Below are 25,262 nucleotides of genomic sequence, written 5' to 3'. Positions count from 1 at the left end.
AACTAAAACTGTACATATCAAGCTGTTGGAGAGTTAATTAACTTAATTCAGCAGTGTGGTCTGAAAATACAGTCTCTTACTTTTGAAGATAATTATGTTGTTTAAATGCTATTTAGAAGCTGGTTATTGATCCCAGGTTGTCATATCCTTTTACTTGAGACTGAAATATTCATGGAATAGTAGAAGACTGACATGAAATATTCATGTAGGGCTGACCTAGATATTTAAATATTCTCATTGAATGTGCACTGTGTATCAGGTCCTTCAAGCAGCATTAGCCATGTGAAGGATGATTAGCTTACCTCTCCTGGCAGTCAACACAATGCTGTCTGTTATGATGGTGGGATTATTGCTTCTGTAATAGAATAGGTAATATAATAGGTACCAAAATGTTAGCACGTGCATACAGTGAAACATCTGTACAGTCAATATATTCAAGTCCATCTTAATATTTCTAAGGTGCCTACAGTAAACTCACCTGAGGCAAGTAACAGGTGTGGGCAATATAAAAATCACACATGAAAGGAGAGAAGTTCACTTGGTCTTGGCATTGTGTGTCTGTGTGCCACACTAAGCATGGACAACAGAAAGAGGAGAAGAGAACTGTCTGAGGACTTGAGAACCAAAATTGTGAAAAAAATATCAGCAATCTCAAGGTTACAAGTCCATCTCCAGAGATCTAGATTTGCCTTTGTTCACAGTGCACAACATTATCAAGAAGTTTGCAACCCATGGCACTGTAGCTAATCTCCCTGGGCGTGGACGGAAGAGAAAAATTGATGAAAGGTGTCAACCGAGGATAGTTCGGATGGTGGAAAAAGGACCCCCAAACAAGTTCCAAAGATATTCAAGCCGTCCTGCAGGCTCAGGGAGCACCAGTGTTAGCGCAAACTATCCGTCAACATTTTAAATGAAATGAAACCCAACAGCTGACACAGAGACATAAAAAATCTAGACTACATTTTGCAAAAATGAACTTGAGTAAGCCAAAATCCTTCTGGGAAAACGTCTTGTGGACAGATGAGACCAAGATAGAGCTCTTTGCTAAAGCACATCATTCTACTGTTTACTGAAAATGGAATGAGGCCTACAAAGAAAAGAACACAGTACCTACAGTGAAATATGGTGGAGGTTTATTGATGTTTTGCTGCCTCTGGCATAGGGTTGGACGATATCAAAAATATTCAGACGATAACTATATTAAAAAATTTATCGCGATAACGATATATATCGCGATAAATACCTGTTTAAAAGAAAAAAACCACAAGAGACGTTATACTGTATGGGGGGCCACAAGGAGACGTTATACTGTATGGGGGGCCACAGGGAGACGTTATACTGTATGGGGGGCCACAGGGAGACGTTATACTGTATGGGGGGCCACAAGGAGACGTTATACTGTATGGGGGGCCACAAGGAGACGTTATACTGTACGGGGGGGGCCACAAGGAGACGTTACACTGTACGGGGGGGGGGGGGGGCCACAAGGAGACGTTACACTGTACGGGGGCGGCCACAAGGAGACGTTACACTGTACGGGGGCAGCCACAAGGAGACGTTACACTGTACGGGGGCAGCCACAAGGAGACGTTGCACTGTACGGGGGGCCACAACGAGACGTTGCACTGTACGGGGGGGCCACAAGGAGACGTTGCACTGTATGGGGGGCCACAAGGAGGCGTTGCACTGTATGGGGGGCCACAAGGAGGCGTTGCACTGTATGGGGGGCCACAAGGAGGCGTTATAATAAGGTCTTATGGGAGCGAGGAGGAGGGAGAGCCGGGGCTGCCGCTGCGGGAAGTAGTAAGTCTATAACTTTGTCATCAGACAGAACACACTAGTGAGGCAGCCGCAGGAAAAGTCTCTCCAGAGACAGTACTCACACGGCGCCCGGCACTGGTGGGTGACGACGGTGATGATGTCAGATGGTGGGTGGAGACTTGACTAAGGGAGGCGGAGCAAGAAGGAGGCAGGCCAGGAGCGAGAGGAAGAGCAAGGTGCAGGGGCGGGCGGTAAGTGATCAGTCAGTTCCTGAAGGCGAGTTGTTAGAAGCGGGCGGACGCACGTTTAGAAGAGGTCAGCGCACAATGTGCGCTGACCTCTTTGATGACGTCACAAAATACCGCGGTATTTAGGAAACTGCGATATCGCCACATCGCCGTTTTTTTAATACCGTGGTATATCGTGATACTTGTATATCGCCCAACCCTACTCTGGCACTGGGTGCCTTGAATGTGTGCAAGGCATCATGATATCTGAGGATTACCAACGGATTTTGGGTCACACTGTAGAGCACAGTGTCAGAAAGCTGGGTTTGTGTCCGAGATCTTGGGTCTTCCAGCAGGACAATTAGTCCAAACATGCGTCAAAAAGCACCCAGAAATGGATGGCAACAAAGCGCTGGAAAGTTCTGAGTCCAGATCTAAATCCCATTGAACACCTGTGGAGAGATCCTAAAATTGCTGTTGGGAAAAGGCGCCTTTCCAATAAGAGACCTGGAGCAGTTTGCTAAGGAAGAGTGGTCCAAAATTCCGGGTGAGAGGTGTCAGAAGCTTATTGATAGTTATAGGAAGCAACTGATTTCAGTTATTTTTTCCAAATATTAAGTCATGGGTGCCAATAAATTTTGTCCAGCCCATTTTGGAGTTTGGTGTGACATTCTGTCCAATTAGCTTTTTTTTTCCTCACTTTTTTTTTAGTTTTGTTCCAATGCACACAAAGAGAATAAACATGTGTATAGCAAAGCATGTGTTACTGCAATACTTTTCTGTGAGAAATACTTAAAGGAAACCTGTCACCATGATTTTGCATATAGAGCTGAGGACATGGGCTGCTAGATGGCTAGCACATCTGCAATACCCAGTCCCCATAGCTCTCTGCGCTTTTATTGTGTTAAAAAAAACATTTTGATTGATATGCAAATGACCTGATATGAGTCCTGTATCCGGAGATGAGTCCAGCGGAAAGGAGCCCAGCACCGCCCCGCGTCCTCCGAATCTCCTCCTTGCTGGCTGACGTCACAGAGCTGGAGCGCCGAAATCTCGCGATGTGCGAGCTAGCGCATGCGCAGTGTCGGCATCATGTTCATTCCCTGTACTGGCATCAGCACAGGGAACGAACTACGCATGCGATAGCTCGCGCATCGCGAGATTTCGGCGCTCCAGCTCTGTGAAGTCAGCTAGCAAGGAGGAGATTCGGAGGACGCGAGCGGTGCTGGGCTCCTTTCCGCTTGACTCATCTCCGGATACAGGACACATATCAGGTAATTTGCATATCAATCAAAACTGTTTTTTAACACAATAAAAGCGCAGAGAGCTATGGGACCTGGGTACTGCAGATGTGCTAGCGGCCATCTAGCAGCCCATGTCCCCAGCTCTATGCGCAAAATCCTGGTGACAGGTCTCCTTTAATTTTCTTGAAAAATTTCAGGGGTGTCAACATTTACGGCCATGACTGTGTACACACACACACACACACACACACACACACACACACACACACACACACGAAACTCGAAAAATTTGAATATCGTGCAAAGTTCGTTTATTTTGGTAATGCAACTTAAAAGTTGAAACTAACATATGAGATGGACTTTTGCACGATATTCTAATTTTTCGAGTTTCACCTGTATATTACTGTATATTTTCCTTACTAGCCATTCTGTCTTTTTTTTTTTTTTTTTTAATGTATTTTCCTGGCTTGACAGCCTCTTTTTAATAGGAGGATAAAAGCCATGTAATTACCTGCTGAGGTTTGCACAATGGAGGCATTGATTTTGTATTTTACCAATTCTGCATCACCTTTTAGCACAGGAACATTACACTGTATACAGTTATTAGAGGAAGTAAATATGTATGGTCTTCTATCTTCTGAACAGTAGATGGCGCCAGAGACCCTGCTATGCTATATCCTACTTGTCATTTTCTTGTTTTTGAACATATTTGGAGAAACCTGGTAAATCGTAGCAGATCTTTTACTTATCTTTGCTGCATTTTATTATTTTTGGTACAGAGAGCACAACTTTTCTTTTGTTTACTTATTAGGAAAATCACGATTCTAACAGGCGGCAACACATCCGCCTGTACAAAAGCGTTTTATGGCAGGGTCAGTGTCGGTAAAGTGATCTGTGTAAAGGCAGAGGTTCCTAACGCTAAGTATTTAAAAGTAACCTGTATCCGAAGCCTCATATCTTCTTCTTATTTTACATGCCTTGTAGAGACTCATTGAACGACAATCTGGTTTCAGTTGATTATTTTAATTATTATTTTAATTGTTTTATAATATCCTGGCATAGCATGTGTCAGTACAGGCGTTTTTCGACATTTTGATGGCAGTGACCCAGCATAAAAAAAACAAAAAAAACACGTACATATAAGATGACTTAAAGGGGTTTGTCCAGCTGGACTAACCTTTAGTATAGGCCATGACTAGCTGATCGGCAGGGCCTGACACTCCACACTCCGTCCAATCAGGTTTCAGGCGTAGCTCTGGCGCTGGAAGCGAAGAGCCTCGTCAGCTGTATAGTGGAGGGAGCTTGTTACTATAGCGCGGTTTGCATTGTAGTCAATTGGAGCAACGCTCAAGTAAAGAGTTCTGCCCATGACTAGGGGCTCATTTCCATGAAACTGTCTGTTAGGATCACCCTTACAGGAGTTCAAATGATGTTTGTGTGTGGCTGGACGGCTAATGCAAAAACACCTGATCTATCTAAATTATTACTATCCCTCAGTGATACCTCGACCACTAAGGTTTGTTTCAAGAGCTCACACTCTGAAAGGAAGCCCTCCAATCTCCATATAATTATAGTTTGTTACTTAACTACTATGACTTTCTCCCAAACTATTATCTAAACCGTTAGCCTCATGTGCTTTGAGCTTAGCACGTGAATTCTTCGTGTAGACAAAACAATTAAAGGGAGTTTAATAGTCATAATTCATATTTCTTTAAAGTGTTTTATAGGCCTGGATTGTTATGGAATGGCATATAGGTGTTGGTAGTGGGACGTGCCATTGCCTCCCCACTCCAGTACGACACTCTCCCCTAACCTGAGGCAAACCCAGGTGTAGCTGCTGGGCTCTTTTTAGTGTGGGGATAAATGCAGGGCTGAAATGCTCTGTCAGGGTCAAAACCTGGAATCTTTGTAAGGCCGAATGCACACGGCCGTGTTCTGTGGCCGAGAGCGGTCCGTGGTATGCCGGGCTGGATTCCTGATCAGAGCAGGAGCGCACGGCGTCATTGGTTGCTATGACTCTGTGCGCTTCATGCCACCGCTGCACGACAGTAATTCATGCAGAACCATTCATTTCCACGGGTCCGCAAAAAAACGGAAGTCCGTGTGCATTCCGTTTTCTTATGTCCGTATTTCCGTTCCTCAAAAAAATAGAACATGTCCTATTAATGTCCGCTTTACTGACAAGGATAGGACCAGCTGTTCCATTCCGCAAAATACAGAATGCACACAGATGTCGTCCGTATTTTTTGTGGTTCCGTATTTTGCGGACAGCAAAATACATACGGTCGTGTGCATGAGGGCTTATGCAGACGTATACACACACAATGCTATCAGTCACTGATAACCCTTCGCTCCTGTACTGATGAATGGAAAAAGCAGAGATATAAATTTAAAGCTTTTACTAAATCTTTTCCTGCAAAAACATCTCAATGTGCTCGGTTTCTCTTGCTCTAGAACATGGCACTTTCAGATTGTATTGTATTTTGTGGTGACAGGTCCTCTTTAACCTTGGTAATCTAATGTAGAAATTGAAAATGTAAGCTCTATTCACACTTGGTCCGGATTTCGGCCAGCCTACCCCTGATATCTGTGAAGTAGGGTAAAACATGGTGAGAATATAGCCATTCATGACTTGTTGAAATTGAAGAGCCCTTGTAAGAAGGGTTGTCCGTTTTTGGACACTTCTTATGAAACTCTCATATCGGGCCTCATTTATCAGAACAAAAAATGGCTTTACAACCCACGACAAACAAGGTGTAGCTTTCATGTCATGAGCAGCAATTGGTTGCAGTGGACAACAGAAGACGTCTTTTCAGACTGTTTGATAAATGGGTCCCATAAAGTCTGCTTTCTTCAGGGTGCTAAGTGTGGAGGTTTTCGGTTTGGCTCTGTACTAGGAACTTCCATTTTGCTTAGCAGCAGCTAAAGGCTGTTAACTTTGACATTCAACTGCATTTCCACAATATAGTCTCTGCCATCACTAATGTACATCCTGAAAAATGACTACTGACTTTTCCAGAGTGCTTTCCGTTAATGGAGACTGCCACAATATGATGAAATCCCTCACATTTTCCTTGTAACCACTGTAATACTAAATGGCAATTTTCAGTCTTCCTCTTGAACATCTGTCAGAAGCCTCAGTAAATCTGTCGGGTAAATGCTGTCGTTGAATCATTGGTAGTAATGAGAGACATTTGCCTCCGCGCTGCACAAGGCAGGGTGTTTGCACTGCTTGTGGGGAAAGGAATAAAAATTGTGCACAATTCACAATCTAGTTGGCGAAGCCGTGCTTAACTCCCAAGTAAGGGATCTTACACACGGTCACAGAGCAGATCTATTCAATAATGAAGTGATTGTGGTGAGACGTCCCCTAGTGGGAGAAAAAAAAGTTAATCTTTATTTAAAAAGTGAAAAAATCCATTTTTGTGTAAAGTTATGTCATTTTGTAATCATGGTTAATAAGCACACAATATCCCTATATTTGTCATAACCGTATAATAAAAATAGCCTGTTATTTAACGGCTATGTACACCTTCGCGGACATTTTTTATGATTGCAATCTACTCATTTTGGGCTCAAAATAATGTTTTCAATTCGTCTTTATTAAAAATGTTCAGTCGTTTCGGAGCAAAAAGGGTTAAAAATCAGTCTGTTTGCAAGCTGTTACATTCAGTTTTCTCCGAATCCTGTCAACATGACAGCTCATGTGTAGCTTTTATCTCTGATCTCACGACTTCTTGAACATTTATTTAAGCCATGTTTGTATGTATCAGTTTGGTAAGAATTGAGCTACAATGAGGTCAGGAGATCAGAGATGAGAGCTACACATAAGCTGTCAGATGACGGGATTCAAAGAAAATCTGTGGCAGTTTGCAAACAGACTGATTTTTATTTTTTTTAACCCTTGTAGCTCAGAAATGGCAGAACATTTTTAATAAAGTCTAATCGAATTTTTTTTATTTTAGCCCAGTATGAGTGAAATGCAATCATAAGAAAAAATGCCCATAGACTTTAAAGGGCTATTCCGGTTACAGAAAGTTATCCCCTGTCCACTGCCCTCAGCTATCTCTGGCGCTCCCATAGAAATGAATGAATGGAGTGGTGGTGTGCTTTTCTGACCAGCCGCTCTGTCCATTTCAGATGGGGGCTCCTGTGGATAGGTGATAACGTGTTATAATCGGAATACCCCTTTAAGGTGACAACGTATGAAGTCACTATATTTCTATATTATAGACTTGTAGGGGCTCAGTGTGTCAGTTTTACAGTGCCTTTATATCACCCTGCATTCCCTGCTAGAAGTAAGGAAGGATACCACTTGAATATGACACGTGACCTATAAATAACACATTTCAGTTTCCATTGTAAACACGGTATACATCAAGAACATTTCCTGACAGATGCCACTATATAGACATATAGTGACACCCGATGCCTATAGGTTCGCATTGTAAAGAATAAAAAAATGCATGCCATTTTTTTTAAACTGTATACTTCTGTATGGAGTAGTGCACCAGATTGCGCTATTATAAACATCTGCAAAAAAGTATACCGAAATATACCGGCCAAAGGGAATATGGATTTGTTAAAAGTAAGTGTCTGAGCTTTCTTGGTGCAAGCGGTCAATGAAACTACCCTTTCAGGTTAACACTGGTCCGTAATTTGGCCGTGTGCATGCGCCTTATGACTCTATCACAATGCAGTTGATTTGCCATAAATGTGTGTCGTTGGAAAACCCCTTTTAGAATACAGGCTGTATCATCTCTACTAGGGCTGCAGCTATCGATCATTTTAGTAATCAAGTATTCTATCAATTAATCCGATTCATCAAGTACTCTAAGAAAAAAAAAATGAATTAAATGAACATTTTCCTTTATAAAAACTCATCAGACTTCCCTACCATCAGTCCTCAGCTCCATCAGCCACCTCCTTGAATCAATTCCCCCAGTGCCATCGGCTCCCACCAGTGCCATCATCTCCCCCATGCCATCATTTTTTTGTGCCATCACCTTCCATGCCATCAGTCCTCTGTGCCATCACCCCCCCCCCATGCCATCAGTCCTCTGTGCCTTCTGTCCCCATGCCATCATTCCTCTGTGCCATCACATCCCATGCCATCAGTACTCAGAGCCTCTTCTTCACGCATTGCACTGGGACCTGACCTCACACAGCGTCGGGTCATAATGCGCCCTTACGTGCCTGACGATGTGTCAGGATACAGTGCGGTGCGGGCTGGCGGGGACCACGGAGTGTGAGTAATAGCGAGCTCTTTACTCACGCTCCATGGTCACATGACACAAACAAATCCTTGATGCGAAAAAATAGCTTCAAGGATTTTTGAGTTGTTACTCGATTTAATCGAGTAAGACTATTTCTGTTGTGCATTATTGCCACTAACAATGTCAGCAATGGTCCTTATGACTGAAACTGGGAACAAAGCCTAGTCATAAAGACACCATTAAGTGCCCAAAGCATTACAGACACATAATGAGTGTGTGAAGAGCGGCATATCAACAGAAGAGTAAGAACTACACGCTGCCTTTTTTATTGATTCGTTTCTTCTACCTCTCTGCAAAGAGGTTAAACGTGATAGATTAATCTGGTGAATCATTGCACCGCTACATCAGTTATAAGTTGTCCTTTTGTGCATTTGTGAATTTGCATTGTAGTTCTGTTCCTCCTTATGAGTTAAAGGGGTTGTCCCATGAAAAATATCCTACAGTTTACAAGCCTTCACCTGGATGTAAATCCTTTTGTAATTGCATGTAATTAAGAATTTGGCATAAGCACTGATTATTCAATAAAATGTATCTGTATAGCGCCACCTACTGTTGTTGTGTGTTTTTTTTTTTTTTTTTTTTTTTTTTTCTTCCAGTTCACGGAGATGGCCGCACATGCTTAGTTTTATCCTTCAACCACCTCCTGAGCTGTGATGGGGAGAGCATGGACACGCCTCCTGAGCTGTTATGGGGAGAGCATGGACACGCCCCCTTCGCTGCAGCAGAAAAGACCCTCCCCATGAGCTGTCAGCTTGAAATCTATCTATCTATCTAAAGCTACTTTCACACTAGCATTCGGGGTTCCGCTTGTGAGTTCCGTTTGAAGGCTCTCACAAGCGGCCCCGAAGGCATCCGTACGGCACCAATGCATTCTGAATGGATGCGGATCCGCTCAGAATGTATCAGTCTGGCACCGTTTGGCCTCCGTTCAGCAGGCGGACACCTGAACGCTGCTTGCAGCGTTCGGGTGTCCGCCTGGCCGTGCGGAGCCAAACGGATCCGTCCAGACTTACAATGTAAGTCAATGGGGACGGATCCGTTTGAAGACGACGCAATATGGCTCAATTTCAAACGGATCCGTCCCCCATTGACTTTCAATGTAAAGTCTGGACGGATCAGTCTAACTTTCACACTAAGAATTTTTTCTGAAATATAATGCAGATGGATCCGTTCTGAACGGATCCCATCGTCTGCATTATAGGAGCGGACACCAGGCGGATCCGCTCCGAATGCAAGTGTGAAAGTAGCCTAAATCGGCTATAAATCTAGCAGAGCAATGAATGGGGAGATCGCCACTGATGGAGGGTCATGTGATCAGACAAATCACCTCCATTCAAACACTCCACCTGCACTAAACTACCTGGTCCCATAACCCTCCATCAGCGTGGGAGAGGGGAATCCATTATGGAATCGCTGATTAGTACCAGAGGACCGTGGACCGGAATGCTCTGTACTCACTGCTTCCTGGTCCTCAGCTGGGGGGGCTGATATATGGCATTGGGGAGCCGATATGAGGCTGGTGACAAGCAATGGGGGCTGACATGGGGCTGGTGACAAGCAGTGGGGGCTGACATGGGGCTGGTGACAAGCAATGGGGGCTGACAGAGGCTGCTGGGGGCTAATGAGAGGTAATGGTAGAAGAGATGCTGCTGGGGCTAATGAGTGGTAATGGGGGCTGAAGAGAGGCTGCAGAGGGCTGGTGACAGGCAATGGGGGGCTGATGAGAGGCATGGGGCTCTTATGTGAGGTCTGGGGGTCATTCACATAGGGGTCTGATCTGAGGTCTTGTTAACATTGGGGGTCTTATTGGGGCTGTCAGCTGAGGTCTGATTTAAAATTGGGGGTCTGACTACTGGTCTGACATGAGGTGTAATGGAAAATATTTTTTTTCTTATTGTCCTTCTCTAAAACCTAGGTGCGTCTTATGGGCCGGTGCGTCATATAGGGCGAAAAATATGGTGTTGTATCATGTAATGGCACAAAAGAAAGGTCTAAGATGTCCCTCGAAAAATAATGTCAAATACATGTAGGCTGGCTCTGAATTGAATCAGTTTTTTGCAGTTAGATAGACACATTGCTACAACTAAAAAAATGGTCTTGGAAGGGGGAAAAACAAGCAGTGGTAAAAATGGGGTTTGATTGGCATGTTGCTAGGATATGCCACAGATGTCAGCAAGGTGCTGATCCCACTTCTGGAATCTGCTCCTGTGTACAGAAGAGGGCCCGGGGAGTGAAGGCACACACGCTGAGCATGCACAGTGTCCTCTCTATTCAGTGCTATGGGACTTCCAAAAGTACCCGTGCCAGCGACCTCGGCTACTTTCAGAAGTCCCACATTGATGAATGGAGGGCAAGCTGCATATGCACCGCCACTTCTCTGTTCACCACTATGGGACAGTCAGAAATGGCCAAGCCAGGGCGTCGACTATTTTCGGATCTCCCATTGCAGCGAATGCCATGGCTGCTCTCCCTTTGTAATATTAACTTTATTTCTACTTTGCACTGTTTTCCAGTTCTCTGAATAAATCGAACTATATAAGCAATTGACGTTTCTTTTCCAGTTGCCTATTTTATGTATGCATATCCTTTAATGTCTAGTCTACCAACAATTTGGTAATTTTTGGAAATCTTTGGTTCGGGGGGTACTATCTCTCCTTTGGGGAGAGAGGGCCTTAGGCCATACATGCTCCTCTGGAATTCTGGGAAGAGGGGTATGCAAATAAGCTCTTAACAAGCTCCACCTCTGTTGCCACCAGAAGTAAGGCAGCTTATAAGTTATAAGTCAATGTTCAACCCTTTAAATAGGCCATTAGAGGCAGAGCTTGTTAAGAGCTCATTTGCATCCCTTTCTTCTTGGAAGTCTTTGAAATACCAAAATGGCTTTTCACAGAAACTGGTGAATGACAAGATGTAAACCGTTGGTAAGCCTAGTAAACAGGATAGACAGTTGGAGAAAAAAAAAAAAAAAAAAAAAGCTATTCGGCATAATTGGTAATTATCCAAATGGAAATGTCTGTGGGTTTTTTAATGATGTGACTGCTGACAAGAGCAGAATGAATTCTGAGGTGTATATCAAACTCATCTGACTGTACTTCATTGCATGTGGTCACTAATCTGAAGCGGAAACTTTAGTGGTACGTTCTTCCGGCAGGCTGTTCTGGCAGAGAAACAGCCTGTCAGAAGACATTGTATCCGGCGTGGCCAGAAAAAGGCCGGAGCACTGCCAGGCACTATTGGCTGTGAGGGAACTTGGCGGTGATTTGGCCTGTTTCTGCTGCAGCGGTATTTTATTAATGCCAGAAACAGTCCGGATCCCCTCCAAGTCCCTTTTATAGTCAATGGGGTCAAGTAATATCCCGCTGTGCCGAATACAGTCTTTTCTGTCAGGCTGTTCCTCTACACCACCAGTGTGAAACTAGCCCTAGTCGGTTACCTGACCTCAGTGGACTTGGTGAAGGCGAAACATAATATTTTAACACCACAAGAACAAGCGGCAAATGCAGACAACTGCAGTAAAGGCCTCGGGGAGTTTTTCTATGGAAATAACCTGGACCCTGGTAATGCCAATGGATTCCAGACTACAAAGAATTTATAGGGAACCAGTTGGCTCCCTTGTGCTGCCCTCTCTGTAGTGACAGACAGATTTCATATGTTAACCTGTCTGAGACTGTGCGGTGAGTCCAGGGTTGTCCCTGATATGCACGCTGGTCCCTCCATCTTGCTGCTGATTGACTTTTTTCCCCCTCTACTTCCGATTTTTGTTCAGCAGGGGAATGGAGTATTTTCTCCCATATGCGGTGGTAGACAGCTAAAACTACAATATATTGACCACAGTCCAAACATTTATAGACCTAACCATACACCGTTACATTTTCAAACTTTAATAAAAATAGTATTTCAATTTCGAATAAAATACATATTTTATATTCTGTACAGATTACAGTAGAGAGATTTTGAATGGGTCCATGGCCATCCGTTCTTTACATTGTTAGATGCATTCAGAGAAATGTGCACAAGAAAAGCAGAAGTTTGTATTGCGATCTGCTTTATTTTGAAAAGTTTTGAATCCCTTTGAATTCTGTGTGTCCCACTTTGGCAGGGTCTTTGAGGTCCTGATGTTGACCTCTAGACAGCTGAAGTAATTCCTGTATTACAGTACTATTTAAATGAGATCATGGCAAGAGACGAACTACAGCCCTGACCGACTGACTGATTAAAAGTAATCTGGTCACCCAAAAAGATGAAACCTTCATGTGAGGCCAGGACCGGCTCCATGTTCATGTGGGCCCTTGGGCGATAAAGTCTCAGAGGGCCCCCTTGTGGCATTTTGCACTGCGCTTACAGCAATGAAACTAAATGTATTATAGAATAAATGCCTTACACAGAGCATGCTACAGAGCGGACATATGTGACTCAGTCCTTATGTGCCTACTTTTATTATCTACCCAGTGTTTCAGTCCCTTAGGGCTACTCACAGATATGTGCCCCCTCACAGTAGATATGCCCCCTTCATAGTAGATATGCCAAGATATGTGCCGCCCTCACAGTAGATATGCCAAGATATGTGTCCCCTTCACAGTAGATATCCCAAAATATGTGCCCCCTTCATAGTAGATATGCCAAGATATGCCCCCTTCATAGTAGATACGACAAGATTTATGCCCTCTTCACAGTAGATATGCCAAGATATGTGCCCTCTTACAGTGGATATGCCAAGATATGTGCCCAGTGCCCCCTTCACAGTGGTTATAACCAGATGTGCCCCCTTCACAGGAAGTGAAAAAAATAAAAGAAATACTCCTCTCTTCAATCACCTGGCTCCTCCCATGATCTACGCTCCCCATCATCATCAGCAGGATACTGGTGACACATTGCGCTGCTGTGTAGGAGGAGCAGCCTGCCCCGCTCCTCCTCCTACACAGATCAGCAGGACGATGTGTGAGGACATTGTGTTGCTGCTGTAGAGCGCTGGCAGCTCAATGGTTGGTTTCCTGATTCAGTGGCGTGCCTACGGTGTTTGGCACCCAGGGCGGGTCCTTTCTCTGGAACCCCCCTACAATACATACTAACATAGTACATAAGGCCGAAAAAAGACATTTGTCCATCCAGTTCGGCCTGTTAACCTGCACGTTGAACAGAGGAAGGCAAAAAAAAAAACCTGTGAGGTAGAAGCCAATTTTCCTCACTTTAGGGGAATAAAAAAATTCCTTCCCAACTCCAATCAGGCAATCAGAATAAATCCCTGGATAAACGACCCCTCTCTAGTAGCTATAGCCTGTAATATTATTACACTCCAGAAATACATCCAGGCCCCTCTTGAATTCTTTTATTGTACTCACCATCACCACCTCCTCAGGCAGTGAGTTCCATAGTCTCACAGTAGTATTGCCCTCATTGTGCCCTCTCACAGTAGTTATGCCCTCACTGTGCCCCCTTAACAGTAATAATCCCCATTGTGCCCCCTTCACAGTAGAAATCCCCATTGTGCCCCCTTCACAGTAATAATGCCCCTGTGCCCCCTTCATTGTAGTAATGCCCTCTGGCTCTGTGCCCCCTCCATAGTAGAAATGCCCATTGTGCCCCCTTCACATTAGTAATGTCATCTGTGCCCCCTCCAGGGTAGTAATGGCCTCTGTGACCCCTCCATAGTAGAAATGCCCTCTGTGACCCCTCCATAGTAGAAATGCCCTCTGTGACCCCTCCATAGTAGAAATGCCCTCTGTGACCCCTCCATAGTAGAAATGCCCTCTGTGACCCCTCCATAGTAGAAATGCCCTCTGTGACCCCTCCATAGTAGAAATGCCCTCTGTGACCCCTCCATAGTAGAAATGCCCTCTGTGACCCCTCCATAGTAGAAATGCCCTCTGTGACCCCTCCATAGTAGAAATGCCCTCTGTGACCCCTCCATAGTAGAAATGCCCTCTGTGACCCCTCCATAGTAATAAAGTCCCTTGTGACCCCTCTGTATTAAAAACAAAAAGCACAGTAACTACTCGCCTTGTCCTGCAGGCTGAAGGGTGGAGCAGGGAGAAGTCTTCCTGCTTCACCATTGAAAGCCTGAGGAGGAGCGTGGGGAGCTGAGCGGTGAGTGACAGGACCCAGCTCCCTGCTCTAGCAATGAGCGCTTCCATCTGTATTGATGGAAGTGCTCATTGCTACTGGCCTCTGATAGCTGTGCTGTGGGCCCCGGCACTTGCCCGGGTATGCCGGGTGCTGACGCTAGCCTTGTGTGAGGTCCCTGAGAGCAGCAGATCTTGTTCCAGTACTCTTAATAGAAGTACAGTTTCCCAATGATTTATTAAAGGAGTTGTCTCATCATGTAGAGGGAGTTAATACAAGGCACTTACTAAAGTATTGTGATTGTCCATATTGCCTCCTTTGCTGTCTGGAATCATTTTTCCATCACATGATACACTGCTTGTTTCCATGGTTACGACTACCTTGCAATCCATCAGCGGTGGTCGTGCTTGCACACTATAGGAAAAGGCACTAGCCTATGTGCTCTCCCACAGTCCTGGCCACCAGAGAGGCTGGCACTTTTTACTATAGTGTGCAAGCATGACTACCACTGATGGATTGCATAGTGGTCGTAACCATGGAAACGAGCAGTGTATAATGTGATGGAAAAATGAATCAAGCCAGCATAACGCTGAGCTAAAGAGCGGCTTCGTCCTCCTTCTCCTACTTCTCAAGGATTATCATCCTGAATACAGTTGATAAGATTTTCAGCTGAATCTCTGTGGGAATGGAGTTCATGAGGAGACATGAAGTACAGAGAGGAAGGACAGGACTGTGGTAACGGAGACTGTATACAAGTGCTACTGCTCATTACTACTCCTCATGAACTTTATTCCTACAGAGATTCAGCTGGGGATCATATTAAACTGTATTTGGGATCATAATCCCTGACAACTAGAGCAGAGAGGAGGATGAGGCAGATCTTTACCTCAGTGTTTAGGACAGGTTTTGTGTGTACTAATAGGGTGGCGGCCATTTTATTTTCCCTGATGATTGCTCCCTATACAAAAGGAGTCATTATAAGTAATGAAAGGTAATTAGGAATATATTTATAATAAAGTAATATTTACATATTTTCATTTTCTTAATCGCCGCAGAGCCCCTTTTTAATGTCAGTCTCTCTCTCTCTCTCTCTATCTATCTATATATATATATATATATATATATATATATATATATATATATATATATATAAATTTCTCTGTCTTTGTGTTCTACCTCACATGGATCCAGAGCTCCCCACATACATTGCTTTGCTAGATTTATTTCAAGATGGCAGCTCAGGGGTGTGTCCTTTGCCTGGCAGATTCTAACAGTAGATAAAGTTGGTGACAGTTGGGATTGAACTCGGCATGTGTGACCACCTCAGCAAGGTGGACAGGGAAATAAGGAAAAGAATAAACAGCAGGTGGCGCTATACAAATTTTATTGAATAACTCATTGACTATAATACATTTTCAAATACATGCAATTATAAAAGGGCTGCTTTGAAAAAGATAGAATACTATTTGTCGGACAACCCCTTTTAAGAGGACTAGTCACTTGCTAAAACTCTTTAATCCCTCCTCCCTCAATCGGTAACACTTGTTTTTTTCTTTAATTCAGTTAATTTGTTCCCGGTTTCATCATTATTATTTTACCTCATTGTCCATCCTTATTTTACAGGTGTTTGTGGAAACCCTGGACAAGTGCTTTGAAAACGTCTGTGAATTGGATTTAATTTTCCATGTAGATAAGGTATTTCATTTATACATATTACTGGATGTCATTTCTGGTGAATTACTATTGAGGTGTTACTGTAATACTGCCCACGAGTCCCTGGTACTGAAAAGGTATTTACTAGTTTCATTTTTAAATATACAAAGTCAATGTAAGAATACTTCTTCCAAATGTTTTATCTCAGGCTGTCTTGTATTCCGGGGCCAGTTTTATCTTCAAGGCTCGATGTTGGAAATTGGAATTGTAGGTATCACGAGTAGAAGTGGTAAGATGTCTGTTTCGTTAAGTGTAGTAAAGTGTTAAAGGGGTTTTTCATGGATTTTAATATTGATGACCTATATATCAGATCGGTGGGGGTCCTACACTCAGTTGAAGAGAAGACCGCGCTCCGTGTTTACTTGCTTGACATTGCAGCAGTGAGCAGGTGTAATTACAAGAAGCCGTCCCATTCACTTCTATGGGACAGCTCCTTCCTATTCAGGTGTACAGTAAGGACATGTCCCTTTGAAGCAAACAAAATGGCTTTTTTTACAGTTTTCATTTTACTTTTTTATGGTCTTCACCTGAGGGGTTAGGTCATGTGATATTTTTATAGAGCAAGTTATTACGGATGCGGCGATACCTAATATGTATACTTTTTTTTATTTATGTAAGTTTTACACAATGATTTCATTTTCAAACTAAAAGTATCATGTTTTAGTGTCTCCATATTCTGAGAGCCATTGTTTTTTCAGTTTTTGGGCGATTTATCTTAGGTCGGGTCTCATTTTATGCGAGATGAGATGACTGTTTGTCACTATTTTGGGGTGCATATGACTTTTTGATCGCTTGCTATTACACTTTTTGTGATGTAAGGTGACAAAAAATTGCTTTTTGTACACAATTTTTATATATTTTTTTTTCACCTGAGGGGTTAGGTCATGTGATATTTTTATAGAGCAGGTTATTACGGACGCGGCGATACCTAATATGTATACTTTCACTTTATTTTTTGTCCCACTTTGGGACTTCAACTTTTGAGGGTCTAATCCTTTACAATGCATTCCAATACTTCTGTATTGGAATGCATTGGCTGTACGAGATCCAGGGGGCTGGATCTCACAGGCTCGTCACAGGAAGGCAGCGCCGATGCCTCAGGAAGGCATCGCGCTGCCTTCCATGCCATCGGGTCCCCCCTACACCCCCACGGGGACCCGATGGCACCGCTGCCTCCCGCAACATGTAAAAACCGCAGGTCTGAACTGACACGGGACCCCCCCGCGCATTTACCCAAGGTGCGCAGGCACCGGGTTCCGATCACCGAGCGGCGGTAATTGGAAATACATAGGACGTACAGGTACGCCCTGTGTCCTTAAGTAACGGGACATCGGGTCGTACAGGTACGCCCTGATTTCCCATGTCCGGAAGAGGTTAAGGGCTTCTGTCAGCAGATTTGCACCTATGAAACTGGCTGACCTGTTACATGTGTGCTTGGTAGATGAAGGCATCTGTGTTGGCATTACTGAGAAGAATGATGTTTTAATGTATGCAACGGGGGCGTTCCTGTTACACCGAGAGTCTCTGTTCTCTCCAACTGCTGAACCCTTTGCACTTTGACAGGGCGGGGCAGTGAAAACATTATCACACCTGGCCCTGTCAAAGTGCAGAGGGGACTGCAGTTGCAGAGAGTAGAGGCTCATTTGCATATAATAAACCATCATTTTTCTCAGCAATGCGGACACATATGAACATGGGACCAACACAGATGCCTTCAGCTGCCAAGTGCACATGTAACAGGTCAGCCAGTTTCATAGGTACAAACCTTCTGACAGATGCCCTTTAATCGAGCTAGCTGTAGATATACTGTTCATCCTGGCACAGCTGCTTTATGATACCCTGTCACATCCAGTATTCTATAAAATGCGAAGCAGCATTTTTATTCTAGATTATATTGTATCACAGAGATCAAAACTTCCCCTCCTTTCTGGGTAACTTTGCTATCATGCTGCCTCTTGTGACACAGATGTGAAACTTTCCACCAGTCGTCGGTGGAGCCAGTGGTGGAATTTAAATGAACAGATGCCAGATGGCTCTATTTAGCTTGGATGTGCAGGAATGAAGTGTAATATTGTTCCCTTTCTTTGTTCTGCTCTTGAATCTTTAATTTGTTTTTCTACGATGAACTCAAACATTTTACATGCAATTCTGCTTATTGGGAAGAACGGCAACGACCATTCAGGGCTCAGAAAATGAATATTTATATCTTTGCTACTGTAAACAATTTCAACTCCTTAACCCCTTAGTGACCAGGCTGTTTTTAGGTCTTAAAGGGGTTGTGATTGTCCATGTTGCCTCCTTTGCTGGCTGGATTAATTTTTCCATCACATTATACACTTCCTGTTTTACATTGCTCATAGGATAACCGCTTTTAAATGACCGACGTCCTCCTGACTGATCGGTGGGCAGCACAGGTTCTCAGTCTGCCGAGGTGTCTTTTGGCATCGCTGCTCTATTAGTCTCTGAGTGCTTTACTCTGCACTCCAAGCTGTTACTAACACAGCAGCCTCCGGAATACAGACTGCCATTTATCCTCGTCATCGCTGTAGTCCGTCACCTTGCCATGATGAAAGTGGACTTCCCCTTGCCATTAGGTCACCAGATTTCTGGTAAAGGCAATGAATGAATATCGGGAATAAACATTCATACAAACATTCATTCCCATTAATTGGCCGATGTAAAGGTGCTGCGTTTACCCGTGAATTCAACGTTTATGCAGCACATTAAATCATTTCCGGGCAGCAGATTGTGCTGTGTAAACGGGAATCTGCCTCCCAGAAACAATGAATCCGTATGAGGACCAGCAGGGGTGATGTCAATGCAGCTTATACCTCCACTGACGAGCAGGGAGTTATCGGGGAGAAACGGTTCCTTCTCCATAATTGCCTGCTCAGTCTGCCTGTGTAAAAAAAAAAAAAAAAAACTGCACCTTGTCAGGGACACACAGTTTAGTGTGAATTTCAAATGTTTTTAAATTGTGTCTTTGTTTTTATAATGCATTTTTGTGTAGTTTTTAATAAAATCGTAACTTTTATCAAAATATGAGGTGCGGTCTTTGGTGCAAGTTCTCTTTTTTTATTTTATTTTTATTGTCCCTAAAGGCAACCTGCATCATAGTGACACAGAGTATAATGTATTGACATAAAGAAATATGCTAAAATAGTTTTAATTAAAAGGGTTTTCCAGGTATTTAACATTGATGACCTATCCTCAGGATAGGTAATCCGTATCAGATTAGCAGGGGTTGGACTCCCAGCACCCCTGCTGATCAGCAGTTTGAGGAGGCCGCCGTGCTTCGGTCACTACCGCAACTTCCTCACAGCTAACCAAGCACGGCCCTGTCCAATGGATAGCGGCTGTGTTTGGAATTGCAGCTCGACTCTTTTCACTTTGGGGGATGAGCTGCGCCAAGGCCATGTGACCAATGAACGTGACATCACCGGTCTGGGAAGAGGCCACAGTGCTCACCGGAGTCTCCTGGTCTCTTTAAAAAGCTGATCGTCTGGGTGCTGGGGGTGGGTTCCCTACCAGTATTGATGACGTATCCGGAGGGTAGGCCTTCAATATTAAAATCCCGGACAAGCATTTAAAATAAATTTGTAAAAATGTAATCTCTTAATAGTTTAAAAAAAGAAAAAAAATTACAGCAAATCTAAAAAGTGTCTATTTAGTATAAAATGCTTGTTATTGCGCAGACATTACAAAAGAAAACAAAGTTAACTTAGGATCCAATAACTTGAAGAATAAATTTAATGTCTGGGCTTTTGCTATTGATGACCTATCCTCAGGATAGGTCATCAATATCAGTACGGCGGGGGTCTGACATCCGGCACCCCCTCTGATTTAGATGTATGAAGAGAAGGCAAGCGTCATGCCCATGCCGTCTCCAGTCTCTCTTCCTGCTTGCCGTAGACATAGCATCAGTGAGCAGGAAGAGAGACGGGAGACTGCACGGGTGCATGGCTTCTCTCCATACAGCTGAAGGGAGGGGGTGCCGGGTGTCAGACTCCCGCCGATCTGATATTGATCACCTATCCTGAGGATAAGTCATCAATATTAAAAGCCTGGAAAACAGGTCATTCAGTGTGAAGCATGAAAGGTGTAAAAAAAATAAACAGCAGAAATTGATATAAATTCTAATGAAATAAAGAATTGATATGTAAATATATACTGGTAACGATATAACAATTTATGTGTACTACCAACAAAGAACGCTTCCGTTACTAATAATACAACTGCCTGCATCCATTATGAACGGATCCAGTTGTATTATCTTTAAGTCAATGGAGGACTGATCCGTTTTCTATTGTGCCAGAGAAAACCTGATCCGTCCCCATTGACTTGCATTGGGGGTCATGCTGGATCAGTCTTGCTCCGCATCCCAGGACGGAAAGCAAACTACAACATGTTACGGTTTGCTCTCCGGTATGGGAACGCAACTAAACAGAACGGAATGCATTTTCGAGCATTCCGTTCAGTTTAGTTTTGTCCCCATTGACAATGAATGGGGACAAAACTGAAGCGTTTTTTCCTGTATTGAGCCCCTATGACGGATCTCAATACCGGAAAACTAAAATACTAATGTGAAAATAGCCTAAGTAAATGAAAAAATTAAAAAAGTTATAACCATTAAAATGTGGAGAGGCAAAATAAAAAGTTAATAAATTAATTAACTGGTTGTTACAGGTCCTGGTCAGAATGAAGTGAAAGGACATTACAATACAGTGGTCCCTCAAGATACAATGCCCTCAGGATAGAATATTTTCAGTGTACAATGGTCTTTTCTGTGCTATCGTAAGTTGAAAGTAGACTAAACATACAATGCCTCAGATCCAACCAATCAGTATGGCCATTTCAGTGGTAAAACACCTGTATTGGTTGTCTAGTAGCTCCTGTGGGGTGCTACATGTTCGGTACTCCTCCCTTCAGGATGACCTGCTCCTTTGGGTAAAAGGCCCTGAAGAATGTCCTCACCATAAAAAGTGATTTACAGCTTCCTGCAACTATTCCAGAGTGTTATATTTTTTTAAAAAAAACAAGTTTTATCTTCTTTTTCTTAAATCCTCCTTTTCTCTTATCATGGGATGACATTTTGGGGCTTTGGAGCCGATTACTGGTTTTCCATAGACTTATGGACTCAACTGTCATCCCTGAACAAATTAAAGGGAATATGTCATCGGTTTTCTGCTGCCCTCACTTATAAATCCTAACAGCCCCAGTGCATGGCAATGAGTCCTCATGGCTCTCCCCGTCCACCTGCCTTTGATTGATATTTATTTTCCATATGAATCAGCAGAAGGTGGGCGAGGAAAACTCATAATAATGAGGACTCATTGGCATGTCTTGGAGCAGTTCAATACAAGACTTTGGCAAGACTGCTGGATCAATTAAAGAACATTGCCCAGGATTTTGCTAAGGGGATTTGTCAGTAGTTTGTTGCCCTTAGTTAGGACACCATAAAACCGGTGAGACATTCTCTTTTATCATTGTAACTTGAGGGACCATTGTATAGCTATTAAAACTTTTCCCATTGTCTTCTATGACTGGAAATCAACTGGCCAGACAGAAGTTGCGTGATATATAATAATAATCTGCTGATACAGATCTGTCGCAGGTACTACAGACCAAGCTCATTTCCCACATAATTATCTTTTTTAGGCCTTGTTCACATTTCCATCATATTACATCAGGTTTTCATCTTTAGGAGAGCCATAATACCGTACCATCACTGTGTTAGTCTGTCCAGTATAAACAACACTGAAGGACAGAAATAGTTATTTTTCTGTGACCAAATCTACTCCAGCTTTTACTGATATCCCCAGTCATGTTTAATAGGGTTGTTCACCTTTTGATTTGTTTTACAGACCCCACAGCATGGCTGGACCCAAGGTGGTGATCATAATTACGGCAGGGTTTTTGCTCCATCTCTGCCCCGCTGGCTCTTTAGGTCCCAGGTCTTTCTGTGTCTACATCCAGTTTGACATGGGACATGTGACTGCTGAAGCCAGATACAGTGGGGCAAAAAAGTATTTAGTCAGCCACCAATTGTGCAAGTTCTCCCACTTAAAAAGATGAGACCTGTAATTATCATCATAGGTACACTTCAACTATGAGAGACAGAATGGGGGGAAAAATACAGGAAATCACATTGTAGGATTTCTAATGAATTAATTGGTAAATTCCTTGGTAAAATAAGTATTTGGTCACCTACAAACAAGCAAGAATTTGGCTCTCACAGACCTGTAACTTCTTTAAGAGGCTCCTCTGTTCTCCACTCGTTACCTGTATTAATGGCACCTGTTTGAACTTATCAGTATAAAAGACACCTGTCCGCAACCTCAAACAGTCACACTCCAAACTCCACTATGGCCAAGACCAAAGAGCTGTCAAAGGACACCAGAAACAAAATTGTAGACCTGCACCAGGCAGGGAAGACTGAATCTGCAATAGGCAAGCAGCTTGGTGTGAAGAAATCAACTGTGGGAGCAATTATTAGAAAATGAAAGACAAATAAGACCACTGATAATCTCCCTTGATCTGGGCCTCCACGCAAGATCTTACCCCGTGGGGTCAAAATACACAAGAACAAAAATCCCAGAACCACACGGGTGGTCCTAGTGAATGACCTGCAGAGAGCTGGGACCAAAGTAACAAAGGCTACCATCAGTAACACACTATGCTGCCAGGGACTCAAATCCTGCAGTGCCAGACGTGTCACCCTGCTTAAGCCGGTTCGGGCCCGTCTGAAGTTTGCTAGAGAGCATTTGGGTGATCCAGAAGATGATTGGGAGAATTTCATATGGTCAGATGAAACCAAAGTAGAACTTTTTGTAAAAACTCAACTCGTCGTGTTTGGAGGAGAAAGAATGCTGAGTTGCATCCAAAAAACATCATACCTACTGTGAAGCATGGGGGTGGAAACATCATGCTTTGGAGCTGTTTTTCTGCAAAGGGACCAGGACTACTGAACCCTGTAAAGGAAAGAATGAATGGGGCCATGTATCGTGAGATTTTGAGTGAAAACCTCCTTCCATCAGCAGGGGCATAGAAGATGAAACGTGGCTGGGTCGCCCAGGCAACGAAGGAGTGGCTTCGTAAGAAGCATTTAAAGGTCCTGGAGTGGCCTAGGCAGTCTCCAGATCTTAACCCCATAGAAAACCTTTAGAGGGAGTTGAAAGTCCGTCTTGCCCAGCGATAGCCCCAAAACATCACTACTAAAGAGGACCTCTGTATGGAGGAATGGGCCAAAATACCAGCAACAGTGTGTGAAAACCTTGTGAAGACTTACAGAAAATGTTTGACCTCTGTCATTGCCAACAAAGGGTATATAACAAAGTATTGAGATAAACTTTTGTTATTGACCAAATACTTATTTTCCACCATAATTAGCAAATAAATTCTTTTAAAAATCAGACAATTTTTCTGTATTTTTTTTATTTATTTTTTTCTCATTATGTCTCTCATAGTTGAGGTATACCTATGATGAAAATGACGGGCCTCTCTCATCTTTTTAAGTGGGAGAACTTGCACAATTGGTGGCTGACTAAATACCTTTTTGCCCCACTGTATACCCAGGACCTACAGAGCCAGGGGGGCAGTAGTGGAGCCAGAAACCTGCAGCGGCGATGAGGTAAGTAGGGGTCTGGCCATGCTGTGGGGTTTGTAAAAATAAATAAATAAATAAATTAAAAAAAATCATAAAGTGAAGAACTCCTCTAGGCCTCTTTCACACGAGCGTGACGGATTGGCTCCGGATGCGTTCAGGGTGCGTTCAGTGAAACTTGCACCATTTTGCAAGCAAGTTCAGTCAGTTTTGTCTGCGATTGCGTTCAGTTAAGTTTTTTCTGTGTGGGTGCAATGCGTTTTGATGCTTTTTTTACACGCTTGATAAAAAACTGAAGATTTCCAAACAACATCTCTTAGCAACCATCAGTGAAAAACGCATTGCATCCGCAGTTCCGGGTGCAATGCGTTTTTCACTGCAGTCCGGTTCACTTCCATTGGGCCAGGGCTGCGTGAAAAATGCAGAATATAGAACATGCTACGTTTTTCACGCAACACAGAACTGATGCGTTAAACAAAACACTCATGTACACAGACCCATTGAAATGAATGGCTCAGGATTCAGTGTCTGTGCGATGCGTTCACATCAAGCATCGCAGCCGCTTCGAAAACTCGCTCATGTGAAAGGGGCCTTAAAGTTTGGTTAGACATTGACATATACGATAAGTAACATATACGGTCTGTCTGCTAAACATCTACTTATAAGACATGAAGAGCACGATTTTACAGGCTGCAAGGAAAGACGAACCAATAAAGTCAGCAATATTTTAGTATGTGTTAAGCAGCATCCATTTTGATTATTCCCTCCATATGTTTAATCATAGTTTTATAGCCTGTGTGTTCTTCAATCTGTTTTCGCAATTATCATTTATAAGGAACTCCTAATTTTGTTGAATTGCAAGTAGAGGAACTGCTTAGATAGCAAGGCATTATTTAGAAAGAGGCTTTTTGCAAATCCACGGATCATGCACATATGTGTAATGTTTAAATGTAACAGATGTAATTTTTGATTAGTTGCTTTAACCCCTTCTCTTCCAGCGCCGTATATATACGGTGCAGGGAGGGTCTTCGAACATGGCATGTGCTCATGGGTGCAGCAGGCGCCATATCTGGCGGGTCTTCTGTTTCAATAATGCCAATGGCAGTCATTAAAGCCTTTTAGATGCCATGGTCAAGCACGAACATGGCATCTAAATGGTGAAAAACTCGCATCCTCCTTTGCCGATCGAGGATGCCGGTCGTTCATTCTAATATGCTGGGTCTCTCTGAAGAGACCCAGCGTAATAGAACTGCAGTTCCTATGGTGGCCAGCAGGTGGCAGGCCAACATAAGAGATCACCAATTAAAGATTTTACTATCCTCCTATGGGAGTATAGTAGAAGTCTTAAACAAACTAGTGGACATTGTAGCCTCCTAGA

General features: G+C 43.3%; 1 protein-coding gene across 1 annotated transcript in view; it reads left to right on the top strand.

The window, feature by feature from the left end:
- The window catches only part of AP3S1 (adaptor related protein complex 3 subunit sigma 1), a 78,055-nt gene that overhangs the window by 29,335 nt on the left and 23,458 nt on the right, over nt 1-25,262 (top strand). Inside the window, exon 4 of the mRNA XM_044291175.1 lies at nt 16,192-16,263. Within this exon, the coding sequence (XP_044147110.1) occupies nt 16,192-16,263 (72 nt within the window). The remainder of the gene's footprint in view (nt 1-16,191; nt 16,264-25,262) is intronic.

The sequence above is a fragment of the Bufo gargarizans genome, chromosome 1, assembly GCF_014858855.1.
Source record: "Bufo gargarizans isolate SCDJY-AF-19 chromosome 1, ASM1485885v1, whole genome shotgun sequence".
Classification (NCBI taxonomy): Eukaryota; Metazoa; Chordata; class Amphibia; order Anura; family Bufonidae; genus Bufo; species Bufo gargarizans.
This window is presented reverse-complemented; position numbering and strand designations above follow the sequence as displayed.